General features: G+C 42.0%; 1 protein-coding gene across 5 annotated transcripts in view; it reads left to right on the plus strand.

Moving 5' to 3' along the window:
* The window catches only part of arhgap12b (Rho GTPase activating protein 12b), a 77,818-nt gene extending 69,004 nt beyond the window's left edge, over window positions 1-8,814 (plus strand). For 4 of the 5 annotated variants that reach the window (XM_015028656.1, XM_015028657.1, XM_015028658.1 and 1 more), the window contains 9 exons: window positions 2,615-2,719; window positions 2,805-2,903; window positions 2,987-3,089; window positions 3,914-4,033; window positions 4,111-4,209; window positions 5,124-5,201; window positions 5,297-5,431; window positions 6,597-6,702; window positions 7,745-8,641. In XM_015028656.1, the coding sequence (XP_014884142.1) occupies window positions 2,615-2,719; window positions 2,805-2,903; window positions 2,987-3,089; window positions 3,914-4,033; window positions 4,111-4,209; window positions 5,124-5,201; window positions 5,297-5,431; window positions 6,597-6,702; window positions 7,745-7,919 (1,020 nt within the window). In that variant the 3' untranslated portion in view covers window positions 7,920-8,641. Of the gene's footprint in view, window positions 1-2,614; window positions 2,720-2,804; window positions 2,904-2,986; window positions 3,090-3,913; window positions 4,034-4,110; window positions 4,210-5,123; window positions 5,202-5,296; window positions 5,432-6,596; window positions 6,703-7,744 lie in introns of all 5 variants that reach the window. The other variant, XM_015028660.1, reaches the window with a different exon arrangement.
* Window positions 8,815-24,046: the final 15,232 nt, after the last annotated feature.

Consider the following 24,046-nt stretch of genomic DNA (forward strand, 5'->3'; position numbering starts at 1 on the left):
TGTTTTCAGTCTGTTAAAGATAGTATTACTGATAGCAGTACAATTTGCACAATGCCCGTTTTGTTTTTTTCTTGGAAAAAGTTATTAAAAACAAGTTTTTGTCTAAATTAAGGTGAATTCATGGTTCCTTTTTCCACATAATGTAACCGGTAATGTTTATGATTAAAAAAAAAAAAATTACGTGATCGGACCTCATGGGTGATCGGAATCGGCAGGAAAACACCTGATCGGCACATCTCTAGTCAGGAGTGTTCTCCCAGTCTGGGTTTGCACTAATCGATCTGCTCCAATTTTCTTTATTTTAGGTGATTATCCAATAAGTACATGAAAAACCAATCTTGTCCACTGATCTTATCTACCCTGAAAATCAGTCACTGTTCCCTATTGCTCTGCTATGAGAGAGGATGGACTGACAGATCCCGCCCACCAGCTCATATCAACGTTTAACAATAGTCACCCCAATGTTGCCAACTTAGCAATTTTGTTACTATATTTAGCAACTTTTCAGACCCTCTAGCTGATTAAGATTGGAAAATTGAACATGTATTTTGACCTCAAAAGGTCAAAATACACAGTCTTATTGCGTTGTTATGAACAGTTCCACACAGCAGTCAAAACCTTCAGTTGTCTCCTGCAAAGATGAAACAGAAGATGGAATACGTTTGAATTAAGGTATGTAACGGCCTAGCCAAAGTCTGGTAAATCAGTGAGATCTCCAACAGAGAACTATGGACAGGATGTTCTTAAAATCTGATCTGGAACCGTTGAAGGCAGACCAATGCTGTCGAGTCAAAAAGTCAGATTGTGCTCAACCAGAGCAGACTGAGAGCTGAAACCGAGTCAGAAGGTTCTACTGTACAGCATCAGTTAAAGGGCAGCAAGTTAATTAATACAACTTTTTTTATGTCCATATTTTTATTCTTTTAATGAGATTTGTTTTTTGTTTGTAAATTGCACTGGGTAACTGTCACATTGTTTGTTTGGGTGGTTTATCTTAATCTCATCTATTTGAAGCATATAAACCTGGTATTTGAACAGCAGTGTTTGCTCTTAAAAGCCACTTCACTCGGTCACTAAAGCTCACTGGTCATGCTTTGGTTCACGAGTTACTGGAATAAAGCAGAGAAAAACACCTGTAGAGGTTTTCTCTTGGCTTCTGGTGTCATGTTCAGTAAATGGTTCCTGCAAATGGAGACCAACAGTTGGCTTGATACTCAGTGCTTTGGAAAAGTATTCACACCGCTCAGACTCTTCACATTTTGTCACCTTTTCACAACAATATGTATTCAAAGCGGTGCATCATTAAGAAGTAGAAGGAAGACGATGCATGGAATTAAAACTTTTTGCTATAAGGACCATGAAAATGCCAAAAAAGTAAAATTTTTCAAATTGTAGTATATTTTTTTATTTGCTTTTATTTTTATTTTGAAGGGCAATGATCTAAAATGATGTAGTCATGCAGAACCAAAACATAGACAGGTTCACCTTAGTAAAAGGAATGTTGAATATTTTTGGCCTATGTAAACAAAAAATTATATTCTAATCAACAAAACCTGGATTTATGGAAGTCTTTCTTTAACAACAAAAAACAATAGTTACTTTTAACTGAGTTTAAGTGTTTATTTAAAATTAAACTTCGATACGATCATATTTGCTCTCTAAGTAAAAGTAGATATTCTGCTCCTACTTACTATTAAGTTTAATAAAAACCAAGTAGCCTTTTATGATTATGTAAAGAATAATACTTTGTGTTGTGCATAACGTTTCATCTTACAAAGTCTTCAATGTGGTCAAGTGTATACCATTCTTGTATCAATGAATATAACGACACATTTTATTTCTGACATGAAATCTCAAAGCTTTACCATCAAAACATTCTTATAAAACAGCAACAACCACAAACAAGGATTATAAAATACCACAGAATTCTGGTCAGCGCGCAGAAAAAAAATCTGTCCAAGGGCTGCAATTGGCCCCCGGGCTTCAGTTTGGAAACCCCCGACTCAGAAGTACCAGACGAAAGGACTGTGGATAAAATATCTGGCGCACTTTTCAGATTTGCAAGTGCTAAAAGAAAATTAAAGCCATTTTCCTCCCAGTTCACAATGTGCTCTACTTTGTGTTGGTCTATAACAAATAATCCCAACAATACCCATTAGTTTTGGCTTGGAAGATGACAAAATGTAAAAATGTTCTTGGGCTCTGAATGGATTTGCAAGGCAGTGCAGCAGTGTAGAGCATGATTTATGCTAACAAACACTAACTACATGTGGAAGACAGTCCAATGGCAAAATCCCAACAGAAAATTGGTCTAATTTGTGAGCCAAATTATTAAATGCGTGGTGTAATTTTTTTCCCCTTAACAATAAAAGTGAATATGAGATATGGAGGGAAAAGTTGCTTTGTTTGACAGTTAATGCAACGGTTTATGATGTGCTTTTGCTTTCTGTGGAATGTTGAGCAGAAACTATACCCTGAGGAGCTGCATCCCATCTTGGACCCAAACTTTCCCCTAATCCCGTTTCTTTGCCTCTAACTGGACTAAATCCTGTCGGAAACGCCAACACGTTCTGTCATATTCTGGCTCATTCTGTATCCCAACTTTCTATTCCAGAAATTTGGCAGCAACCAGTCCAAGCCCGAGTTCACGGTTGATCTGCGCGGAGCATCGGTGGAGTGGGCTTCTAAGGAAAAGTCAAGCAAGAAACACGTCATCGAGGTAGCCGTAGCAGGACCCGCCAAATTCCACTTTCTCGTTTGTGTCTGAAATCCAGTTTTGACTTGCAACGGTTTCCCTCTTTCAGCTGAAGACCCGTCAGGGCATGGAGCTGTTGATCCAGTCCGAGATCGACAGCGTCATCAACGACTGGTACCGGGCCCTCATGGAGACCATCAACACTCATGTAAGTGCTACTCATACCTGAATCTAGGTTTCAGTCACAGTGAACACCGGCTCAAATAAAAACTGATGTCTCCTGTGGGCCAGGCGTGGGAGTCTGATGAAGCCATCGAGGAAGACATGCCCGAGTCTCCGGGAGCTGAGAAACAGGACAAAGAGAAAGACCATCGGGACTCCAAGAAGAACAGAGGTGAGTCGAACTGAAAGGCCCAGCAAGGTCTGGCCGAAGTTGACCAGTCGATGTCCGTTTTCGCACCCATCGTTCAAAGTCCTCAGGACATACACAGTGTACATCATGTTGTTTTGTCATACTGTATGTGTGGTTTACAACAGTATAGGAAGCAGCAATCATGGCAGAGAGGAGCTACTATTGTGAGTTCACAAGTTCCTAGGAAGAAATAATGATTGATGAGCTGCAACATCTCATTTTTCAATGTTATCGGGGAAAAAAAAATTGCCAATGACAAGGAGAACCAAGAAGGGGAGAGTTTAATGTTTTGGTCCAACAGTACGCACTTCCTCATGGCCTTGGACTATGCTGCCTCAAAACTATCCATCCAACTCTGGCTGAAAAACCAGCTTCTTGGAAGTTGAGTAGTTGGAACTTTTTTCCGCATAAACAAACACCCCCACAACATTCTGATCAATCACACAGAGAGGGGGGCAGAAAAGTCCTTGTGACAAGAAGAGGTGGACCATGTGTGGCAGAGAACAAAATTACAAAATTTTTGTCACACAACTGCGACTGTAAGAACCAATTTTGGTAGTTTGGCTCCTCCCAGAGCCCTTAAGACCAGTGGGATTGTTCCATCGTCTGAACACGCTGAGCAGCGGGACAGAAGGCGGGATAAACTCCCTACTGACTGAATATGTATGAAAGCAACAGAAAACTTGTTTATGGCACATTTCTTTAAATATTTTGTGCTATTACACTCTTCTTTCTGATGTCAACTACCCAAATGACAAACTGCTCCTATTGACACCGTGTGTCTCCACCCTCCTATACCTCCTCAGTGATGAAGAACTCCATCAGTATGGACTCATCAGACCAGAAAAAAACCAGGATGAAGCTGAAGAAGTTCCTGATAAGGCGACCCACCTATCAGGCAGTCAGAGACAAAGGGTACATCAAAGGTGAGCAGCCAGGATGCGTTCTCAGAACCAGCGTACTCCACTTCCACTGCTATAAGCTACTGTCTGTCTCTCCACAGACCAGGTGTTTGGCTGCAGTCTGAGCAGTCTGTGTCAGCGGGAGAACACGTCGGTACCCAACTTCGTCAAGATGTGCATGGACCACGTGGAGAACACAGGTACAGGCATCTAGGACTAAATACTTAAACCACACACGCGCGCACACACACACACACACACACAGTGCCACCTAGAATTCATCTGACTGTTCCTTAATCTGTACGCACCACACCTGCAGAGGAAGTTTAACCTGTATTGGGTGTAGTAATGGACATTTCTTTAATAGAACTCAAAACAGCAGAATTCAAAACATCTGAGCAGTTCTGACCCAGTAAGAATCCATTTTAACCTCTTCTTTTCTTTTTTTTCTTCTGTTTTCCCAGTATGTTGAGTTAAAAAAGCATCTAAAAAACACAACTTCAGTATGTGGTATCATCAGAGAACACACAAAGATCTAGTGCCTTGCTAATATCTAACTTTTTCAACCTTCTGCATTTCTCCTTCAGTTAAGAAGTCAAGGTTTACACTCAGATCTGTTTTCATTCAGGTAAAACAGTTATAAGTTGCTTAAATAGACTCCAGTTTTGGGTTCTCCTTTAGTTTTTGCTCTGTTGTATTGAAAGCAGAACTCTGCTGCTCTAGTATGACATCTAGTGGTGTTCTGAAGGAACTGAAAGTCATTGGAAGTGAATTAGAGGATTAGGGTTAGGTTGACATTAACTTTATCTCTAATAATTATATGGGAAATCACCTGGCATTAAGATGAACATGTCATTGCTACTTTTTATTATACATCTTTTAACAAAGTAACATGAACTTATGCTTGAAAGGTCCAGATGTCTCTGGAATTCCATATTTCAAAGCCCACGCTTTCAGAACTTGGTGGACTGATTGGAGCAATCTGTTGACTTCACACAAAATGCTCCTGGATGAAGGAGTTTGCCGTTTCTCAGTTTCAGGATGAAAAGCAGATCAGTTTTTGAGTAGGTTCATCATGACTCAGCACATTTTGCTCTTTCTCCCACCTGTGCAGGTCTCAGTGTTGACGGCCTGTACAGAGTGAGTGGGAACCTGGCGGTCATCCAGAAGCTCCGCTTCGCTGTGAATCACGGTAAGGCCTGGAGCGGCTCCACCGGACCTCTGGTATGTGCTGTGGAGAACCTGCCTGGGATCAGTGGCTTATTGATCGTCTCCTCCTTGTGTCAGATGAGAAGGTGGACCTGAACGACAGTAAGTGGGAGGACATCCACGTCACAACCGGCGCTCTCAAGATGTTCTTCAGAGAGCTTCCTGAGCCTCTCTTCACATACGGCTCCTTCAACGACTTTGTGAATGCCATCAGTAAGTGACTTATAACGGCATCAGATACTCTGAGGGTGGTTTCACACCTCATAGTCCAGTGGATTTGGTTAAATTCGGGACCAAAAATACAATACGAGTTAAATGTTCATGCTGGCACAGTTTGATTTCACACTGCACTGTCACACCCTTTGAGAAACCTGCCTGCCTCCTTGTTTGTGTTGGCGCTGCACCAAGAACCACTGAAGGAAACAATATTATAACAGATGGACTGGAGTTGGATTAAAGTGGACTAAACAGGGCTGGTGTGAACACACCCTCAGTGTCTTCAGCACATTTTCACCGTCCCTGAATGTTTTCTCTTTACAATCTCAGCTGTCATTGTGTGTTTTTGGATTTTATGTGACTGACAGACAAAGTAGTTCATTATGTTAAGCACATTACCAAGTACAAGTCTGAAAAAAGTGGCTTGGATTAGTTTCCAGGTCCTGAGTCAAAACTTTGTAGAACCACCAGTTAAAGCTGCAGGTCTTCAGGGGAACGACTACCTGCACATATAAATATCACTTAGATTGGATGAGGAAAGATTCTGATTTAGGTCTGAACTTTGACTAGGCCACTTTAACACGTAAATATGCTTTGGTCCAGCTCTTGCTGTATGTTTAGGCTGTTAACCTCCACCCCAGTTTAAGTCTTCATCAGGGTTTCCCTCCATCCAGCTCCATTCATCCTCCCATCATCTCTGATCAGCTTCCCCAAGAATGATGCAGCTAACGCCATGTTCCACAGTGGGGCAGGGGAGAGGTCGCGTGCTCTGGATAATTAATCATTAATTTACACTCAGGTGGATATTATTTGCTAATTAGGTGATTTATGAAGGCGAATGGTAGCACTGGATTTTAATTTTGGGTATTAAACTAAAAGGGGTTGAAAAGGTGCCACATTGTATGTGCAATTTTGAAAATCCTGGATTATTTCTCTTCCACTTCCTTTGTGTTGGTCAGTCAGATAACATTCCAATAAAAAAAGATGGAACATGACTTTAGCAAGGTACTGTAATCATGAAAGAGCTGAACTCGGCACCGTTTATCCTTTTAATAACGTTTTAGTTCGTAATGTACCCACAAGAGGGCGCTTCTGACTTTTTTTTTTCTTTTTTTTTTTTTTTTTTTTTTTTGGTTTTGTTTTGTCTGTTTGTGTGCCTCAGAATGCTCTGACTATAAGCAGCGGGTGAATTCAGTCAAAGACTTGATCAAGAAGTTGCCAAAACCCAACCACGACACGATGCAGGCCCTGTTCAGACACCTGCGCAGGTAAGCCCCGCCCCCACAGACCACAGCTACACCAGGCGTCCTGTTACCTGTTGGAAATAAGACGGCTAAACCCCCGCCTCAGCACACACATACTGCAGCCGGTGTGTATTCTTAGCCCGGTGCAGCCACCGGCTACATCAGACGCTCACAATGACATTTGCCGCGTCCCAATTTGCATTTATATGGCGCTGTGTTTGCTGTAATTCAGCACCTAGGAAGTAGGTGTTCCTCTGTGAAATTTATGACATGACATTCAGCGCATGAAGCGGATGTTTATGTACATCGGCAGGCGGATTTAATTTGCCTTTTTTTCCCCCTTCCCTTCCATGAATATGTTATTGTTTTGAGCATTTGCATGCAGGGATGTAGATTCTATTTAAAAAAGGCTATTATGCTTTAGGCTGCAGCGCTCCGGAGCGTTTGTTTGCCTCCACGCTCCATCTAAAGCCCTGAAGCTGTGTGTGAAGGCAGCCATGTTGCTTTTCTACATTAATCTAAACTAAACTCAATCTAAACAGGTTTAGAGTTGATCTACCCTGTTTTGCCGACAGTATTTTCCTTTCCTGTAGTTTCTCAAAGTTCAATAAACTACAAAAACTGGACTAATTACCACATTTAATAGAACATGGAGATATTCTTAACAATCATCAAACAGGATGAAATATTTCATAAAGTTTACAAGCCATGGTTTGTTAAATCTGGACAAGCTGTGACTCCTACAGCGCCAATTATGCACAATTAAATTATTGACCACTATGAGATAAATTTGCTTAGCCCTCACATCTTGACAGAAATGACAGAAACCAAAATGTTTGATTGATATCCAGTATATTAAATATCAAAACATTGTCAATTTTGTCAACTTTAATTTAAGCCATATTTTATAGAAATTGAATGAGAAATAATACGGTATTGGATCAGAATGGTTTCATGAACTTAACTGCGTAGTAATGGCGCCTGAAGGTGTTAGCGATAGCGGCTAATAGGTGACGACCAGCTCAGTGATGCATATGGATGTTCTCTAATTCTCCTCCCTCTGCAGGGTGATTGAGCACGGAGAGGCCAACCGCATGACCACCCAGAGTGTGGCCATCGTGTTCGGACCCACGCTGCTGCGGCCCGAGACGGAGACGGGCAACATCGCCGTCCACATGGTCTACCAGAACCAGATCGTGGAGCTGATCCTGCTGGAGTACGAAGGCGTGTTTGGGAGGTAGAAGAAGTCGCAGGGGGAGAAGAAGAAGTGCGTTGCCGGGTTTCCCTAACAGACTTCTGTCCCGTTTCCTGAACATTGCTGTGGACCAAACAGCTGCGAGGAATAAAAAAAAAGAAAATAATAACAGTTTACAAAAGTGTTGCACTTACAAAGAATCTGGGGATGAGTTTAGGAATAAAAATAGATGTATAGATGTTGCCCGTTTTTTTTGTTGTTTTTTTTTCAGTTGCCATTCCTGCTGTGAGGAGCGGGTGGTTGAGAGAGGCTTTCAGAGTGTTACCGTGGTGACGTGTGGGCCGTCTGTGCGAGTCGGTGAATCTTGAGTGTTTACACTGGATCTTTCGTGGCCAGTCTTTGGAATCAGAACCGGCCACTCCGTTTTGAACTCTGGGTGGGACGGGATCAGGAAGGACCTGGCATCTTGTCCGCCTTTCAGAACCGGGTCGGTTCTATGTGAGGGACTCGTTCTGTTCGCTTTTTAACAGTGTTAGCCATGAGCTCTGCGGCCTCCTCCCGGACCGGACCGGACCTTCGTGTAACGGAGCGGATCTCCTCGTCATTAAGCTAGCGTGGCAGCGGACGCTGTATGGATGCCCTCCAACATGTTGCCGAGCGTTTGTACAGAGCATTGTTGTAAAAAAAAAAAAAAAAAAAAGAAGGAAAGAAAAAAAAACCGTCCCTGTGACTGAGGTGTGTATGCTTTGACGGTGAACCAGTGGAAGATTATGAATTTAAATATTTAAAAAAAAAGCATCAATTGTGGATGGAAAAGTGCTGATGGACTGGTAGTTCTGTGTGTGAGGTGTTTGTGCATGGTCAGCTGCACACTTTGAATGTAATTTTCCGGCTAACTGCTGTTTGTGAATTGCTATGTCTAATAAAACAGACAAACTAAATGTGGGGGTGTGTTTCTCAGGTGGATCCAAAGTGAAGCTGGTTGTTGGTATCAAACTTAAAGTCTTTTTAATTAGTGGTGCACCAAGGAATCAGACTATATGTCCTTTTGTTGATTAACCGATACGCAAACGTGAAACCAATTTTATCCATCAATCTCATCTTCTGCAGTTCTGAAAATCAGCCACAGCCTTTGTGGCTGACTGCACATGTGCGAGTTAAGACACTTTATTGCTATTTTTAGCAACTTTTCAGACTTAAGAAACTGGTATCTGTGTGTTAGGCATTTTAAAGATTGGTGATTGGCCATAAAATTGCAATTGGTGCAGCCCTACTTATATCGCCTCTACTCTCATCACAAATGGACTGATCACAGTAGAAATGTTAGAGTATTTTGAAAACTGTACATGTATATCATGTTGTTCTTTATGAGAAATTTGAGTTTTGCCAAAATATCAGCAGCTCTCCCTACAGATCAGAAATGGATGCAAATGTCTGACGGGTTTCATCACTGAGTTCGACAGCAGCATCACAGAGGTGAGGAAGTGTTTAACCGTCAGTCAGCTCTGCAGCGCTCTCTCTCTCTCCCCCTCAGCTTTCATTACATAATTGAAATAATCCACTCAGCACGGAGATCCTGCTTATTGAATTGACTGATTAATCTTTCACATCCTAATCAATTATTTCCTCTACCTGTTAATTATGAAAATGAACTGCAATTCATTTCTGGAGATTTTCTGAAAAGCAGGCTGACCTCTGACCCCCTGGACTTCCATCATTGTGCTGCCGTCGGTTTCGCCGGGGCTTTTGTTTCTGTCTGGTCTGCGGGTCAAATGTGGCCATGGAGCTGACGCCTGACGATTAATTGATGTCTAATTAGGTAATTGCCACGGTGCCAGGTTTGATTAAGAAGCATGAGGCGAAGTGAGCGCTGAGCGAAGCTGCTAGCTTGGAGCCAAATGCTGCCGTTTGTGTTTTCTGTTGGTCTGCTGCTAATGGAAGACCAGGAACAAGCTGTGCTGATGTTTATAACAATAGTTTAAAAACTTTATGTAATTTATGTTTTCCATTTTATTTTATTTTACTATGTAACAAAAGAAAAAAAATATATAAATTACATATTTATCATTTCTACATTATAAATATCTAGAAATTAAACATATTTATATTTGCTAGTCCTCTGTTAATTGACTTATGTTTTGTGGGTGGGGTCAAACCAAAGCCAACATTTCTAAATTGAATTGGCATCATGTCTGCTGCTGGTTATTACTAGTTTGACCACATGGGGGAGCTAAAGTCTGAACATCATTAGAGCTATAAATAGGCTTCTATGCTGCGCTAATATGCTTTAAGGATATCCTGTAAATATTAGATCTTAATAAATTTGTAAGTGAATAATTTCAAAGTTATTTTTCTATCTTCTTTCAAATTTTTGTAGTGGACAGAAATTCTTGATTCAGCAAAGTGTGTGATAATCTGCCGTGTGTGCCGATCTGACTCCACCAGAAATGACATCCATGTTTTATTTAAATGTCTCACTTCAGCTCTCTAATGATCAAGTTGGATCAGTTCTTCTGTTTTTTTTTGTTTTGTTTGTTTTTTCTTTTTGAGTATCTGATTTCTCAAACCTGCAGTCGGTCGTGGCAGATGATCACTTGTGCTGAGCCAGGCTCAGGTTCTGCTCGAGGTTTCTTCCTGTGAAAGGTGAGTTTTTCCTTTCCACCATTGCTGCATGCATTCTCGGTATAAGGGATTGCTTCATAAATTTGCGTTAAATAAACTGGATTGAATGAAGAAAGTTGACAGGAAGACAACTTGAAACGTCTTAAAATGAAAAACACCTTGAAGAAAATGGAAAACTGTCTTTGATCCGAACACCTAAAATACCCCAGACACGGCTAATAATCAACTGCAGGATGTCCAGTGAAGGTCTGCTGTTACCTGGAACTATTGGCACACACTCTTGCAAAGCTAAGCTAACAGCAAATAGCTCTGGTGAAGTCTCACTGTTGCCCTAGTGATATAATGTCGCGACCATGTTAAGATGTTCAGAGAAGTTTATCCAGGCTCCTTTCTGCTCTGCCACCTGACTGAACCAGACTGTCTTTGTGAAACAAACCACATTAATCCCTGATGAGATGTTACCACTTTGTAGCTTCAGTTTAATATTTGTTTAATATCATTCAAACACATCAGGCATTGATTTGGTGTAGAAGGTAAAATCTCTAGCCTTCCCTCCACATCCTTACCCTTCAGAACGTTCTCAGTGTACTGTAGACGTTCCTCACCATGTGTTCCACTTTAATCAGACCCCCCCCCCAACCCAACCCCACCTCCCCATCTGTTAATTTACTCCAGCAGCTTCGCCTTGCCGCCTCAGCTGCAGGGCCGCTCTGACAGGACGGACCACCTTGGATTCAACAACCGTGTTGGAGGCAGGCGGCACTGAATGGCACTCCCCTCTGAAAACCGCAGGCTGTTAAAACTCTGAGAGAGGGGAGGGTGAACCCCCCCACCGGTGTTTCCAAATGAGAAAACAATTAGATCATTTCTATAATTCATGGTTGCGACCGCAGCTCGGGGCCCGGCGAGGCCCTGAATGTTTGAAGCGCTCCATATGCTCACAGCGGACCTGACCCGCTCAGCGGCGGCCCGGGCCGCTCCGTGGAGGCCGAGGTGTGGGCAGGTAATGTGAGCGAGCCATTATGGAGCATGAAAGATTTATGGATCTGCAGCACTCCTGCTGCAGCTGCAGGTGGGCTGTGGGCAAAGCGGCTGGCCGGACGGGGAGCCTCCACCACTTTGTGGTGAACATCTTTGTGTTTTAGACACCACTATCAGCCCTGAGCTCAGCCAGCACCTGATTGGCTCAGAGGCCGGTTATGAAACTCACTTCATCTCCACTGTAAGTTCATCACGATGCAGCAGCTTCCAGAATCTAAATGCAACAAACTCGTCACAGAGCGTCAAATGAGCCTTCGCCTCAAATTGTTCACTTTACATTTTGACGTCCTCTAATGGTAAAATGTTGCCGTATTCATTTTTTTTTCTTCTCAACTCACTGTTGCATACTTTATTCACACAATAGAAAATGCTTGAAATTAAATTGTTCAAAAATAGCACAAAAAAGTCAAGTTTAATAGGAAATCTGTACTTATATTGTTTTAAGTTTGAAACAAAATTATATTTAAGTTAAGAAAAGTCGAAGATATATGACCCATACATCCAACTAAACTCAAAGAACTCAGTAACAGGTTTCCGAAATGACCTTTAACCTTTGAGTGTTCCTGAAGCTCACCTTATTTTAAAGTGCACCCCACGCAAAATTAACACATGAACAGAACGTACTACAGTAAAGTTTTGGCTCACCCAATATAGAACTTATTATAGTGAAAACCTGTAGAGATGCAGGATTAAAGAAATAAACACCAAACGACAATTTTTCCCTAATTCCAACCCCCAAAAATGTGATTTTGCAACATCTTAAAGAAAATGAGCTGGAATATTAGTTTATAACAATCACAGTTAACCGACTTTCATTCACCACTAGCTAGCTGATTTTCTTTCTTGCTTGTTCAAGTTTTCCAGTTGTTCTAAACAGAATTACTCAAAAAATTTCTTCATCGGAAATTCCAAAATTCTTTGTGGTCATCACTTGAGTTTAGGTACTATAAACTCTATCACATTTATAGAACTACTAGTTAACTAATTTAGACAACAACAAAAAAAAATCAGTAGCTCTGTAACAAAGTCACCCCTCATTGGCAAACCCTCACTGTGTTATTTGGCAATTAGTAATTAAAATGAGCATCAGTCACGTGGGATTCCTCTTGGCTCCTTCCTCAGTCCTCTGTTGCTCAATATGGACATGTTACAGAGGGTCCAATGTTTTGTTTGTTTTTTTCCATGGTGAGGATGAACACGGGGAAAACCATAAAGGTTGAATACAGAGTATATCTACCTTTCAATGCTGATGACACAATTTTCTATTTTAATCATCAAATGACTGCAGTAGCATTCCTTGAATGGGTCTGACTTTCTGCAGGCATAGTCCAAAAACACAGAAATTATTGTTTTAGATTGTCAAAGCAAAGTTGGCAATCATAACTGAGCTGAAAACTACAGAAACTTCACCTATAGCTCACTTTCTTTTCATTACACTCTGTACTTTTCTGACAAAGTATTCCATGTATCAGAATGCTCCACGACTGTCAGCTTAGGTGGCCATGGAATTGCAGAAACTACTTGAACCAACGCCTGAAGGCTCACACACTTCCTGCCCTTCGGTCTTAACAGAATTACAGACCGAACAAAAACACCCGAACGTCACACCCTGAGTGAGAAGAAGCACCACTTCCTGTCGGAGCGGTGAGTTGTCGGGCTGCGCTCCCATCCTTTCTCCAAATGCGCTGTCAGAGCTGTATTCCTGCATGCATGGCGATGCTAAGCAAGCATGTAAGTATTCCAAATGTCAGACCGGCTCGTCGTCGTTATTAATGAGCTTCAGGCAGCCGGAGTGGATCATTTTCCATGGAAATTCAATGCATTTTAAATAGCAGTGGATCAACATTCCGGACAAGGATTTACATAAGGTAATTGCAGGATGCTGAAAGCACCTTCTAGCTGGCAGGGATTTTTCCCCTCCATCCCCTCTCTCTCCTTTACCTTCAGTAATACAATCAAGTCCATTAAGTAGGCAATAAATACAAGGCAAGACTGTATCAGCGCTCTGTGACAGATAATGGCCTTTCTCCAGAATATCTATTTATTTAGTCGTGGACAGCTCCGCACACCTCAACAGTCAGAGGCCTCCTCTTCCTCACCTGCTCCTCCTGCTGTCTGGGAGAATTAAAATGAGTCTTTCTGATTTAAAAAAAAAAAAAAATTAAAAAAGCAGGTGGGATGTGGGGGGAGATGAGACCATGATGCACCTCTCTGAGGTCTACCTGCTGCAGCTGCTATGAGGGTCTGGGGAAATTAACAGTCAGACAATAATTTGCAGTGTGTATGTTTGCGTACACAGAGCTGGAGAGGAAGTTTGGAATCTTAAAACCTTTTCCTGCTGATTTAAATATCAACTCTGGGTTATCCCAAGGCAGCACTATGATCCTGGTGACAGTCGAAAAGCTCTGACTGTTATTCCATTGAGTTTTGGGACTTCTTGTTATACAATGATTACACTTTGATAACATTCAGGATTCAGCTTCTTTAATTTTGAAAAGGGAAGTGTTTTTTTTTTTTTTTTTGAGGCCTGGATGAAGATGTGAGCTGGAAGCTGACGGTGAGACGAAGTGAAACTAGGTGCTCTGATTAATCTACGAAGGTGTGTGTGTGTGTGCGTGCGTGTGTCTCATTAACACTGTTGGCTCTAGAATCAGTTAGCTAACAGCGCATGTACTCCCCTGCTGCAGCCGGGCTCCGCCGAGGCTGTAATTAGGACATTTCATCCGTAGCCTTTTCAACACAGCTGTCTGATTGGAGGAGAACCTCCAACACACACCTCCTCCTGTAATTACAGAGGCCCCGGACCCCTGACGCTGTCGCAAACAAGAATTCAATTAAGGGATCAACAGCCACACACGCGCGCGGCCATCTGCATTTGATGTGATCACGCGGGCCTCTGACGGGGGAACTTTTCCCTCCTCGAGCCTTCCAACAGGTTCCACCTTCAGAGAGAGGGCCGGGCCGGTTTGCCAGCTCTCTCATAAGCCTATTGGATTTGCTCCCGTGCCAACGTCTTACTTAATTAGCCTGCACATTTTTACGGGCATAAATCGCTTTTACATCACTGCCAACGGAGCGCACCGCAAAGTGGGTCGATCATATATTATGTTGATCCTCCGCTGGCGCAGTCAAAGCCATACATTACATTTGAATTTGTCGAAGAGCTCAGGGCCCCTAGCATCATTCTTCTTTGTTGTGCTGTCAGTGCTAATCTCTCCCCAGGGGTTCTCGGCTCCTGCTCTAGCTTTCTTTTCTGCTCGCTGCCCCCAGATGGGATGAGTAAAGGGACGTGGGGGATCGGGGCCGAGCCAGGAGGACACCCACTCATATCTCCCCGTTGCCCCCACGGCCCCTCCCGCTGCTCGAGGAAGCTGCCCACCTTCACGACTTCCATGGACATGGACCTGGAGGAGTCAGGATGAGAGGCCTGTCATAAGCTCTTTTTTTTGTATTTTTGTTCATTAGTTTCTCCCCATAATTTACTCGTATTTGTATATGTTCATGACTTCCTCTACTGCAGTGCTCGCAGTGTGTCCGCGCTTCCTCATTTATTTTACCTTAATTTAAAGGGTCTAAAATTAAAAACTCGAACTTGGATTTAAATATATTAATCACAGAGCTTACATTTTGTTGTGGCTGCATTATTTATTTATTTATTTATTTATTTATTTTTTTTTTTTTATTTATTTTTTTTCCTGCAGGCTTTTCTGTCAGGCAGCAGTTTAAGACCTCTTCACTGTATTCTGTGACTCCAGGGGTTGAGGCTAATCTTAATACATTCTTGCTAGCTAGGTTTTTTTGCATCTAAAGTGCGCATTTAGCTCCAGTTGACTGGATAATGTCCGTTTTCACCACTGGCTCACTTCTGTTGCTAACTTAAACAATGCCAGGTACAATTTGTGCAAACAAAAAACTTTGGAGCTTGGCACTACAGGAGTTAGAGAGCCATATGAAGTGTGAGAAACACAATGTAGCATAAAAAAGTCATTAAAAGTCTTAAGTATGACCTAACCAAAAGCAAATTCAATTCAATTCTTCCCATCGTTTTCTAACCAGTGAACATACCATGCTAAGCGCTACAGGGTCATGCTAATGACGCTCCTCAATATAGAAGTTATCACTGCAGCAAGACTTTATGTTGGCTAATTTGAGCTTCTGGTAGGTGTTCAAAATTCCACCAGTGAAAGCTCAGAGGTATAAGTTATTTAAAACCAAACCATATTTTCTACATGTAGACGTGTCTTTCTTTCAAGCTGCGAAAGAACTTAACATAAGAGAGCCAGACATTCAACAGATAACAGGAAGGCTGAACAGAAAGTTTTCACATTAGTCACATGATCAACAAGAGGATATTACCACTGGTACAAACCATAAAGAAGACAACAGGAAGTAGTTGCCACATTTGTAATTGAAACTGAGCTATAGAAACAGTAAAAACAACCACGTGTGCACACACACAATTTAGAGACCTAACCCCAACTGTGACATTTTTGGACTGTGTGAGGAAGTCGGAGTATCCACATACAACCCAAGCATGCACCAGCAGAACACACAAACCTAAGCTCTATGTTAATAGAATGTTCTACAACTTGAAACCACAGTAGCAGAACATTTGTGTGGAGATTTTCATTGAATTGGAACCTTATGTAAAGGTCAGTCATCAAAGTTCTCCTTTTCCCTTTCACCTGTCAGATCGTTCCAAACTCCTGTCTCTAGGTCTTTTGTTCATTGTTACACCATCATCAAGCCGTTGTCTGATGTTTGGTCTATTTCAACCACGGTTTTTGTGCTTCCAGATTTTGGAAGTGACTCAAAGTGTCCCCGCTCTCTGTCCCCGTCCCAGCAGTGTCTCTCCTTTCCCACTAGGGTGTAGTGAAGAACGCGGATTCATCCTCTGCAGAGCGACCCAGATGCATTCCACCTTCAGGCTGCGCTGTTTATTCTCACAGGATTATCTTCCCCAAACGTCCACCCTCCCTCCTCTTCATCTTCCTCCTCCACAGCGGAGGGAAATCAGCTCTCACTGAGCCCCTAAACACACACACACACACTCACACACACTGACTAAATCAAGCTTTTCCACAATTTCTCTCCGGTCTTTTTTGTATTAGCATGGAAGTCATCCATATTGATGCTAGGTGATTCATGTCCCGCCAGCCTCTTTGTTTTATCATTTCTTTCCTTACCCCCTTCATTCAGGCTAAGCTTTCTGGGGCTTGGTTGTTGGGGTGGGGGTGATTCAGGAGAGGTTACCCCAGGAGTCCATGACGATGGGGCGGAGGCAGGCGGGCAGGTTCCTGCTCGGGTCCCCCTGGTGACGAGGTGGGGCCTAATTGATTTGTCAATCTGGAGCCATCTGGCACAGAAAAATGAGGCTCAACCTGGTGGTAGTGGTTGGGGGTGGGGGTCAGGTTAGCTTGGATTACACTCTTATGTGACACATGTCTTCTTCTTGGGGGTTTTGTCTGATTTTTCCGGTTGTACATCTGATCCAGTGAAGTGCTAGAGAAAGATGATGGAGACAAAAACGGGGTTCCGTTTACCTATTAGGGAAAGAAAAAGACTCTCTTCCCTGATTAGTAGAGGGTGGGGATTCCTCAGGCACGGATCAAAAGGTCAGCCGCCGTTGTCTTAATGAAAACAGCTTGAAGAAACAGGGATAGACAGAGACAGACGGAGAGAATGGAGAGTGCCAGAAATGATTAGTACCTCCCCTCATCATCTCCACCTCTTCATCACCCCACCCTCTGTCTCACCACTTCATCTTCCCTCTGTCATTTCCTGTTTTTGACCTAAAACTTGGGAGATTTGGAGGGACTTCAACCGTATCCACAGATTGTAACCATAGCAGTGATTCTGGAATGTGTCACATGGATTTCTGTGTGTGCGTGTGCGTGTTTGTGTGTGTGTGTGTGTGTGTGTGTGTGTGTGTTTGTGCCACTTTTCACTTCTGTGTAAGCAACAGAGGCGAGATGAGCCACTTTAGCATCCTCGGGGCGAGGTGATGTCTCCAAGTGGAAGTCTGCACGTTATTGCTAAAATTAACACTTTCAAGTTGCGCTAGATGACTGGGAAGTGTGGGCGAATCTTAACTTCACAGGAGGCGCCGAAGTGTTGGAGGCTTTATTTCTGCTGGAGAAGCACAGTTTGAGCAGGTAAATGTTTCCATGCTTCCTACACCACCTGCTAAAACTGGAGCGTCACCCAGGCTGCACCTAGATACATAGCTGCAGTTTTCTTTTTGAACATCTAACCCTTAGTTTTTCTCGTCCAAATTGCAAGATGATGAAACCACTTCTGTTTGTTGTTTTGTGTCGTCCACCAGGGCTTTACTCTCCATTTCTAGATCACTTCTCAGATTTCTTATCTGATGTAGCAGTAAATAGTGATGAGGTCTTCATGTTGACACTGAATGTAATTATCCACAGGAGGCTGGTCCCCTGGCTTAATTTGATTAACGATACATTTGGTCCTGTCTTTCAGTAGTTGCATCTTCATTACAAATGTGTGCAAAACTTTGTCATTGTTGCTGATATGTTGGAAAAAACACAATTACACAATTGTGGTGTTTACATGAAATAAGAAACAATTAAAATCACATTTTAATATATTTCTTAATGTGATTGGTCATTAAAAAACATACTGTGTCATCATCCTACCACTTCCTGTCGCCGTCTTCATCTTTTCTGCCAGTAGTAGCTTGAATTGGTGAAGGTTTCATATCTAAGGACTTAAAAGTCTGATACTTTTACAGAATTTATAAGTTATTTTCTCTAGTAATGTCCAGAATCAACATTTTTTGATCATATCAGGACATCCCTGAACATTAGCATTCCTGATCACCCTATTTTTAAATGATCGCTATTGGAGTCTCTGATTAAGATCAATAGCTGATTAAATCAGGAAGTCCACATGAAATCAGCAACTACAGGCCAATAAGTCTGGTTCTGGTCATGTCAAAAGTGCTGGAGAAAATTATTCTGGAACTATTACTGCATTTAGAAAGTAACAATCTTCTGCATCCGCTTCAGTTTGGTTTCAGACGTCAACATTCCACAGAGACCGCTGTAAGTTTGCTGCTTGAAAAGGTTAAACAATCATTTGACAAGGGACAAATTACTGGTACAGTTTTTCTTGATTTGAAAAAGGCCTTTGATACGGTGAATCACAATTTACTGATCTCAAGGCTTTCATCATTTAATTTCTGAGAACGGTCCTTGTCTTAGTTTAAATCATATTTGGAAAATCGTAAACAATGTGTTGTCATTAATAACAGTAAATCTGTCTTCTGCAAAATTGTATCAGGGATTCCACAAGGAACCATCATAGGTCCGGTCCTTTTTAGTTTGTATGTTAATAGTCTTCGTGAAATTTGTCCTGAAGTCAATCTGCAAATGTATGCTGATGACACCATTGTTTATACATCGTACAAAAGCGTTATTGTTGTTAGTGAAAAACTTCAGAAACAGTCTGCAGAGATTATCAACATGGCTAAAGGATTCTTGCTTAACTCTCAATACAAAGAAAACAAAGTGCATTTTCTTTTCAATCAAGAAAACATCATTACAGTCCTTGAATATTCAGATCAATGGGGACCCTATTGAACAAGTATCACAAGAAAAATATTTAGGAATAATTCTGGATGCTCAGTTAAATTTTAGGAGTCATGTTGATACAATCTGCAAAACTGTTAGATCGAATATAAATTATTTTAAAATTATTAGGCATTGTTTGACACTTTACTGTGCAGAGATGTTTTTGAACTCACTGATCCTCTCACATTTTACCTACGGAGCTACTGTCTGGTCTCAGACTAATCAAGCTGTACTCAAACCATTAGCAAGTCTCTATAATCGGGCCTTAAAGGTTTTATATCAAAAGCCAATTAGATTCCATCACTGTCACATTTTGGATGAATTTGGCATTTTGGATTTTACAGATTTTCTAAATTATCATGTATTAAAATTGATTTTTAAGTGTTTAAATGGACTTGCACCTACACCATTAAGCAATTGTATACAGAGACTGCAGGGCAATAGCAGATCCACCAGAGCAGCTTTAGATGGAAATTGTAAGGTCCCTTTTGAAGAACCACTTTTGCTCAAAGTGCTCTGTCTGTGAGAGGATCTGCAGTTTGGAACTCACTTCCTGTTCATTTAAAGTCTGTAACCAGTTTTAGTACGTTCAAAAATCAAACAAAACTCTGGTTATGTCAAAAACAGAACTGTATCCATTTTTGATGTTTTACATTTTTCTGTTTGTATACATTATGTTGTGCTATTTTAAATGATTATCACTTCAATTTTTAGAGTTATTTTTAAAAAGCCCAGGGACAAGTGCTGTGAAGTAGCTGTTGCTATTGCACCATGATGCAAACATGGGACTGCTGTTTTTTTCATTTTGTCTATGTCGATATGTGTCTGTCCCTATCAAATAAACTTTATAATAATTATTGCTGTACTATAGTATTTGATTTCATGTCTGCCACACCCTTAGCCATTTTTTAAATTACACACTATTTTTGTGCACATTCATTTATTTATTTTTATCTGACCTGAAGCACTCTGCTGTACATGTTCCTTACTTCCTGTTCCTGTTTCGAACAGGAAGATAATTGGTGGCCCACCGCATCCGACCTACATTTCCTGCAGGAATCATCCTCAACATTTTTGTAAATCATTAAATGAAATTGCAATAATGATTTAATTTAAACAACATTCACATAAATACCTGAAATTTCTAAGCTTGGAGTTGTGGCTGTCAGCCTCTGAAGCTAGCTGTTAGCTTTAGCCTCTTTTTCCAGCTACTTTTATTTCTGCTAAATGAGTTTGTGTTCTTGTTGATCTGCTATTCCAGCGCCTTTTAGTACAATTAAGCAAACATTATGAAAGCCTTTAATAAGGAATCCCCATTCTCAGTCTGGCTGTGCCTTTTGGAGCTTTCAGCTAAAAAAGTGACGGTGTGAAATGGCCAAAATGTGACTGTTTTCTTTACACTTTTTTCTGTAGTTAGCCTGCACATTACACACTGCTGTAAATAGAAGTGTAAACCTGTTGAGGCTGAATCTCAGACACAACAGCAGCTCAGTTAGAGCTGTTAGTCTCTGCTGGTTACAGAGGGACGAAGACCAAAACTGTTGATAACTGGTCTATTCAAAACAACAGGTGCTCCGCTTGGCCCTAAGGAGAGGCAGCAGAACGCCATGGGGACCGTAAGGGAGAGGAGGGAACGGACAGGCTGACGGGGAGCAAAACTGTGAGAGGTGTGGGTAACCAATGGAGTTCTAGAAAAGCTGAGATTAAAGGTCATATCTGCTGGGGGCGTCACACCCTGGAGGGAGCAGGAGATCAGGTGTAGCAGGACAAACACGGCGTGGACACACTCCAACCAGGAGCCGTGGAGGAAGGTGAAGCTGACAGATTTAAGTCAGGCTGCTGACGGCTGGAAACGGCTTTTCTTCTGCAGGGTTTGTTCCTACAGTCTACAGAGAACGGCCTGAAGAGCTGTGGCTGTTGCTGCCGAGGTCCTCCGTCTGTCCATTTATAACCATAGACACAATGATGAGATAAAACTTCATGAATGTTTGATTTAAAAAAGTTAGTCATAAAGCCACATTCATACAGAGCAACATGATGGACAGGTCACCAGCTGTGTTTAACTGGACTTAAACGGGCTGTTGTGTCAAATTTCCAGACCGGTCAGGTCTTCTGGTTCTGGTTCTCCTCTGCATCAACAGAACCAGAACCAAAGCAGCATGTATGAAATATGCCATACAAATAAACTTGATTCACTGATTAAAGCTGCAGTACGCAACATTTACAAAAATGTCTTTTACATATTTGTTAAAACTGTCACCATGTCATAACAGTATAACATGAGAGATCATTTGTGAAAAAATCGAGCTCCTCCACTTCCTTCCTGATCTACTGTTGTCGTCTGAAAAGGTACAAAACCATCCAATCAGAGCCAGGAGGAAGGTCTTAGTGCCGTCAGTCAACCGTGTGAACACGCTGCTAAATGTGCTAAAGATGGAGAAACAACTTACTGTTACAAGAAAACTGTTTATCCACCGTCATCGGTGGCTAGGCTAACTAGCTTAAGCATTCATGGCAGGTTCTACTATCAGGAAGAAGCTGTAGTATAGCAGAAAGGGTGTGAGAAACATGTGCACTAGATTGATTGACAGCACTAACACTCTCCTCCCGTTTCTGATTGGTTGTTCTGACTGAGTTGTGCCTTTTCTGTGGTTAGCAGTGAGAAAAAGCAGATGAGCTTGATTTTTTTTTTTTTTTCAGATTATATCTCATACTATACTGTCACGACTATACTGTCACGACAAAGTGACAATTTTAACAAATATGTAAAAAAACATTTTCTTTAAAAGAAAAAGTGACATACTGCAGCTTTGACATTTTCACATAATGTTTTTGAGGTTGGAGTTGAGGCCGTCCTCTTTGGTCCACGCTTCTTTGGGCTTCAGCGATCCTGGAGGGAAAATACCACCTGCACTTTAAAAATCCCAAACTGTTTCCTGTCCTGAAGGGCTTCTCTAGTTGGAGTGATAGATTTTTCTACATAAACATTGTTCAGTTTACTGGCGTCACGATGGAATCGGATCTCATTTGCTTTGTCAAATAAGGAAAAAAAACTACGAGACACTTTGTTGTCCTTCAGGCTCACTAGTGCTCTGAGGACAGAAAGGTGAACTTTAAGGATGTGTAAAGAGCTGTCACTCGTCTTTATGAGCTAATCCACTGACCTCCAGGAGCCAATCAGATTTCAGCCCTGGAAACGGCTCATGAAAAGGAAATTGGCTCTTCTGAGGAGGACACTACAATGGGATTACACACACATCGGAGACTCAGGAGAGGGGAAAAACGGATATTTCCTCATGCATGTTTTCCTGCTTGTGTGGGACGACCAAAGCACACGGGAGTGGGTAGCTGTGTGGAGGTGTGCTACAGCCGATGATAGTTTGCATGTGTGTGTGTGTGTGTGTGTGTGTGTGTGTGTGTGCGTGCAGTGCACACGCAGGCAGGTGGGTGGTAGCTTTTCAAAGAGCAGACCGTTTAATTGAATTCTGTGCCTCTCCTTGTTATTCCAGTCATGACTGAGAGCCGTTCCGTGTTGTCCCGGCAGTGTGGGAGGGCCAGTCATACCTGCAAACACCGGATGGTTTACACTCATAGTGTGAATGCAAGTGTGTGTGTGTGTGTGTAAAGAGCCAAGGCTTGTGAGGTGATTGTGGTTGAGCTGGTGTTTTTCTAGCGCAACTCGAGTCCCAATGTGGTAATGAGGAGGGGAAGTGGTGAAAGTCAGCCCTGAACCTCACCCTTAAAAGAAAGCATGAAACTGCTTTATATATATGTGTGTGTGTGTGTGTGTGTGTGTGTGTGTGTGTGTGTGTGTGTGTGTGAGAGAGATCGAGAGTGAGATTTTGAGAATGCGTTCATGTAGACTGTGTAAAGATCGTCCTTGTTATAAAGCCGGCTAAACAGGACAAAATAACACACATTCTGTTTGGCAATTACAAGGACGATAGCTGCCTAATAAAACGAACAGAGTCTCTAAGCAATTACAAGCTTAAACAATGATGCATAAATTTCATTTATAGATAGATTTCACAGAGGCTTATCTTTGAGAAGCACTGTAATAGGATTCAGTCAGGAAGCAGGAGGGGGGAAAAATGACTGTGTGCTCAGGGGGAGGAACGCCTGATTAGGGTGATTGTGGGGGGAAAGGTGACCAGGATTCAGGATAGCTACTCCTTCCTAAACAAGGACACTGAAAACCTTCACAGATGTCAACGTGGTTAACGATTGGTTTCACATTACTGAGGCTGAAGGGTAATTCTGGAGGGAGATGTTAAAGCAGCTAGATAAATACAGGACGATCCAATCAGAGCTTCATGACACACATACACGTCTTTATTGGCGACCCTACAGTCCTCTGACTGCTAATCAGGTAGACCAAAGACAACAGTATACAGAAAGGAAGGAGGATTAGATGGATCAAGCACCTCATAGTCTGAGCCAACTGTCGCTGCCTGTGGAGCAGGTGTGTGCTCCATCAGTTTTCTGTGCTTGCCTATGTCTGGCCTGTGTGTGGTCCTGAGGCCAGAGGAAACATACCGCCATGTTTAACCAACCACTTTGTCCTTTTACATCATGCTAGTTGATCCACTGAGATCTCGGGTAAGTGAGCTTTTAGTGCATGTGGCTGGGATGTAATGAACTAAATGGTGTGGCTACAAGGCACCTATTGGTCTGAATTCTCTGCTACTGTCTTCCTGCAGCCTGTTCAAATGCATTCATTGTATTTTAATGCCAGTAAAGTCATTGTGCACCATCTTCAGTATATCGGCATTAAATTCTGCTGAGCTACAGACCTCTCAAATCAGTCACTCACTGGAAGATCACACGGTGCTTTTGGTCTGAATTTGTAACAGTTTTGCTTCTGTGTTGGGTGTTAAAGATGGCCTCTCTGCCGTTATGGTTATCTCTTATGTCT

Source organism: Poecilia latipinna, unplaced genomic scaffold (genome assembly GCF_001443285.1).
Source record: "Poecilia latipinna isolate Pla-1442-1.1 unplaced genomic scaffold, P_latipinna-1.0 Scaffold132, whole genome shotgun sequence".
In the NCBI taxonomy this organism is placed as follows: Eukaryota; Metazoa; Chordata; class Actinopteri; order Cyprinodontiformes; family Poeciliidae; genus Poecilia; species Poecilia latipinna.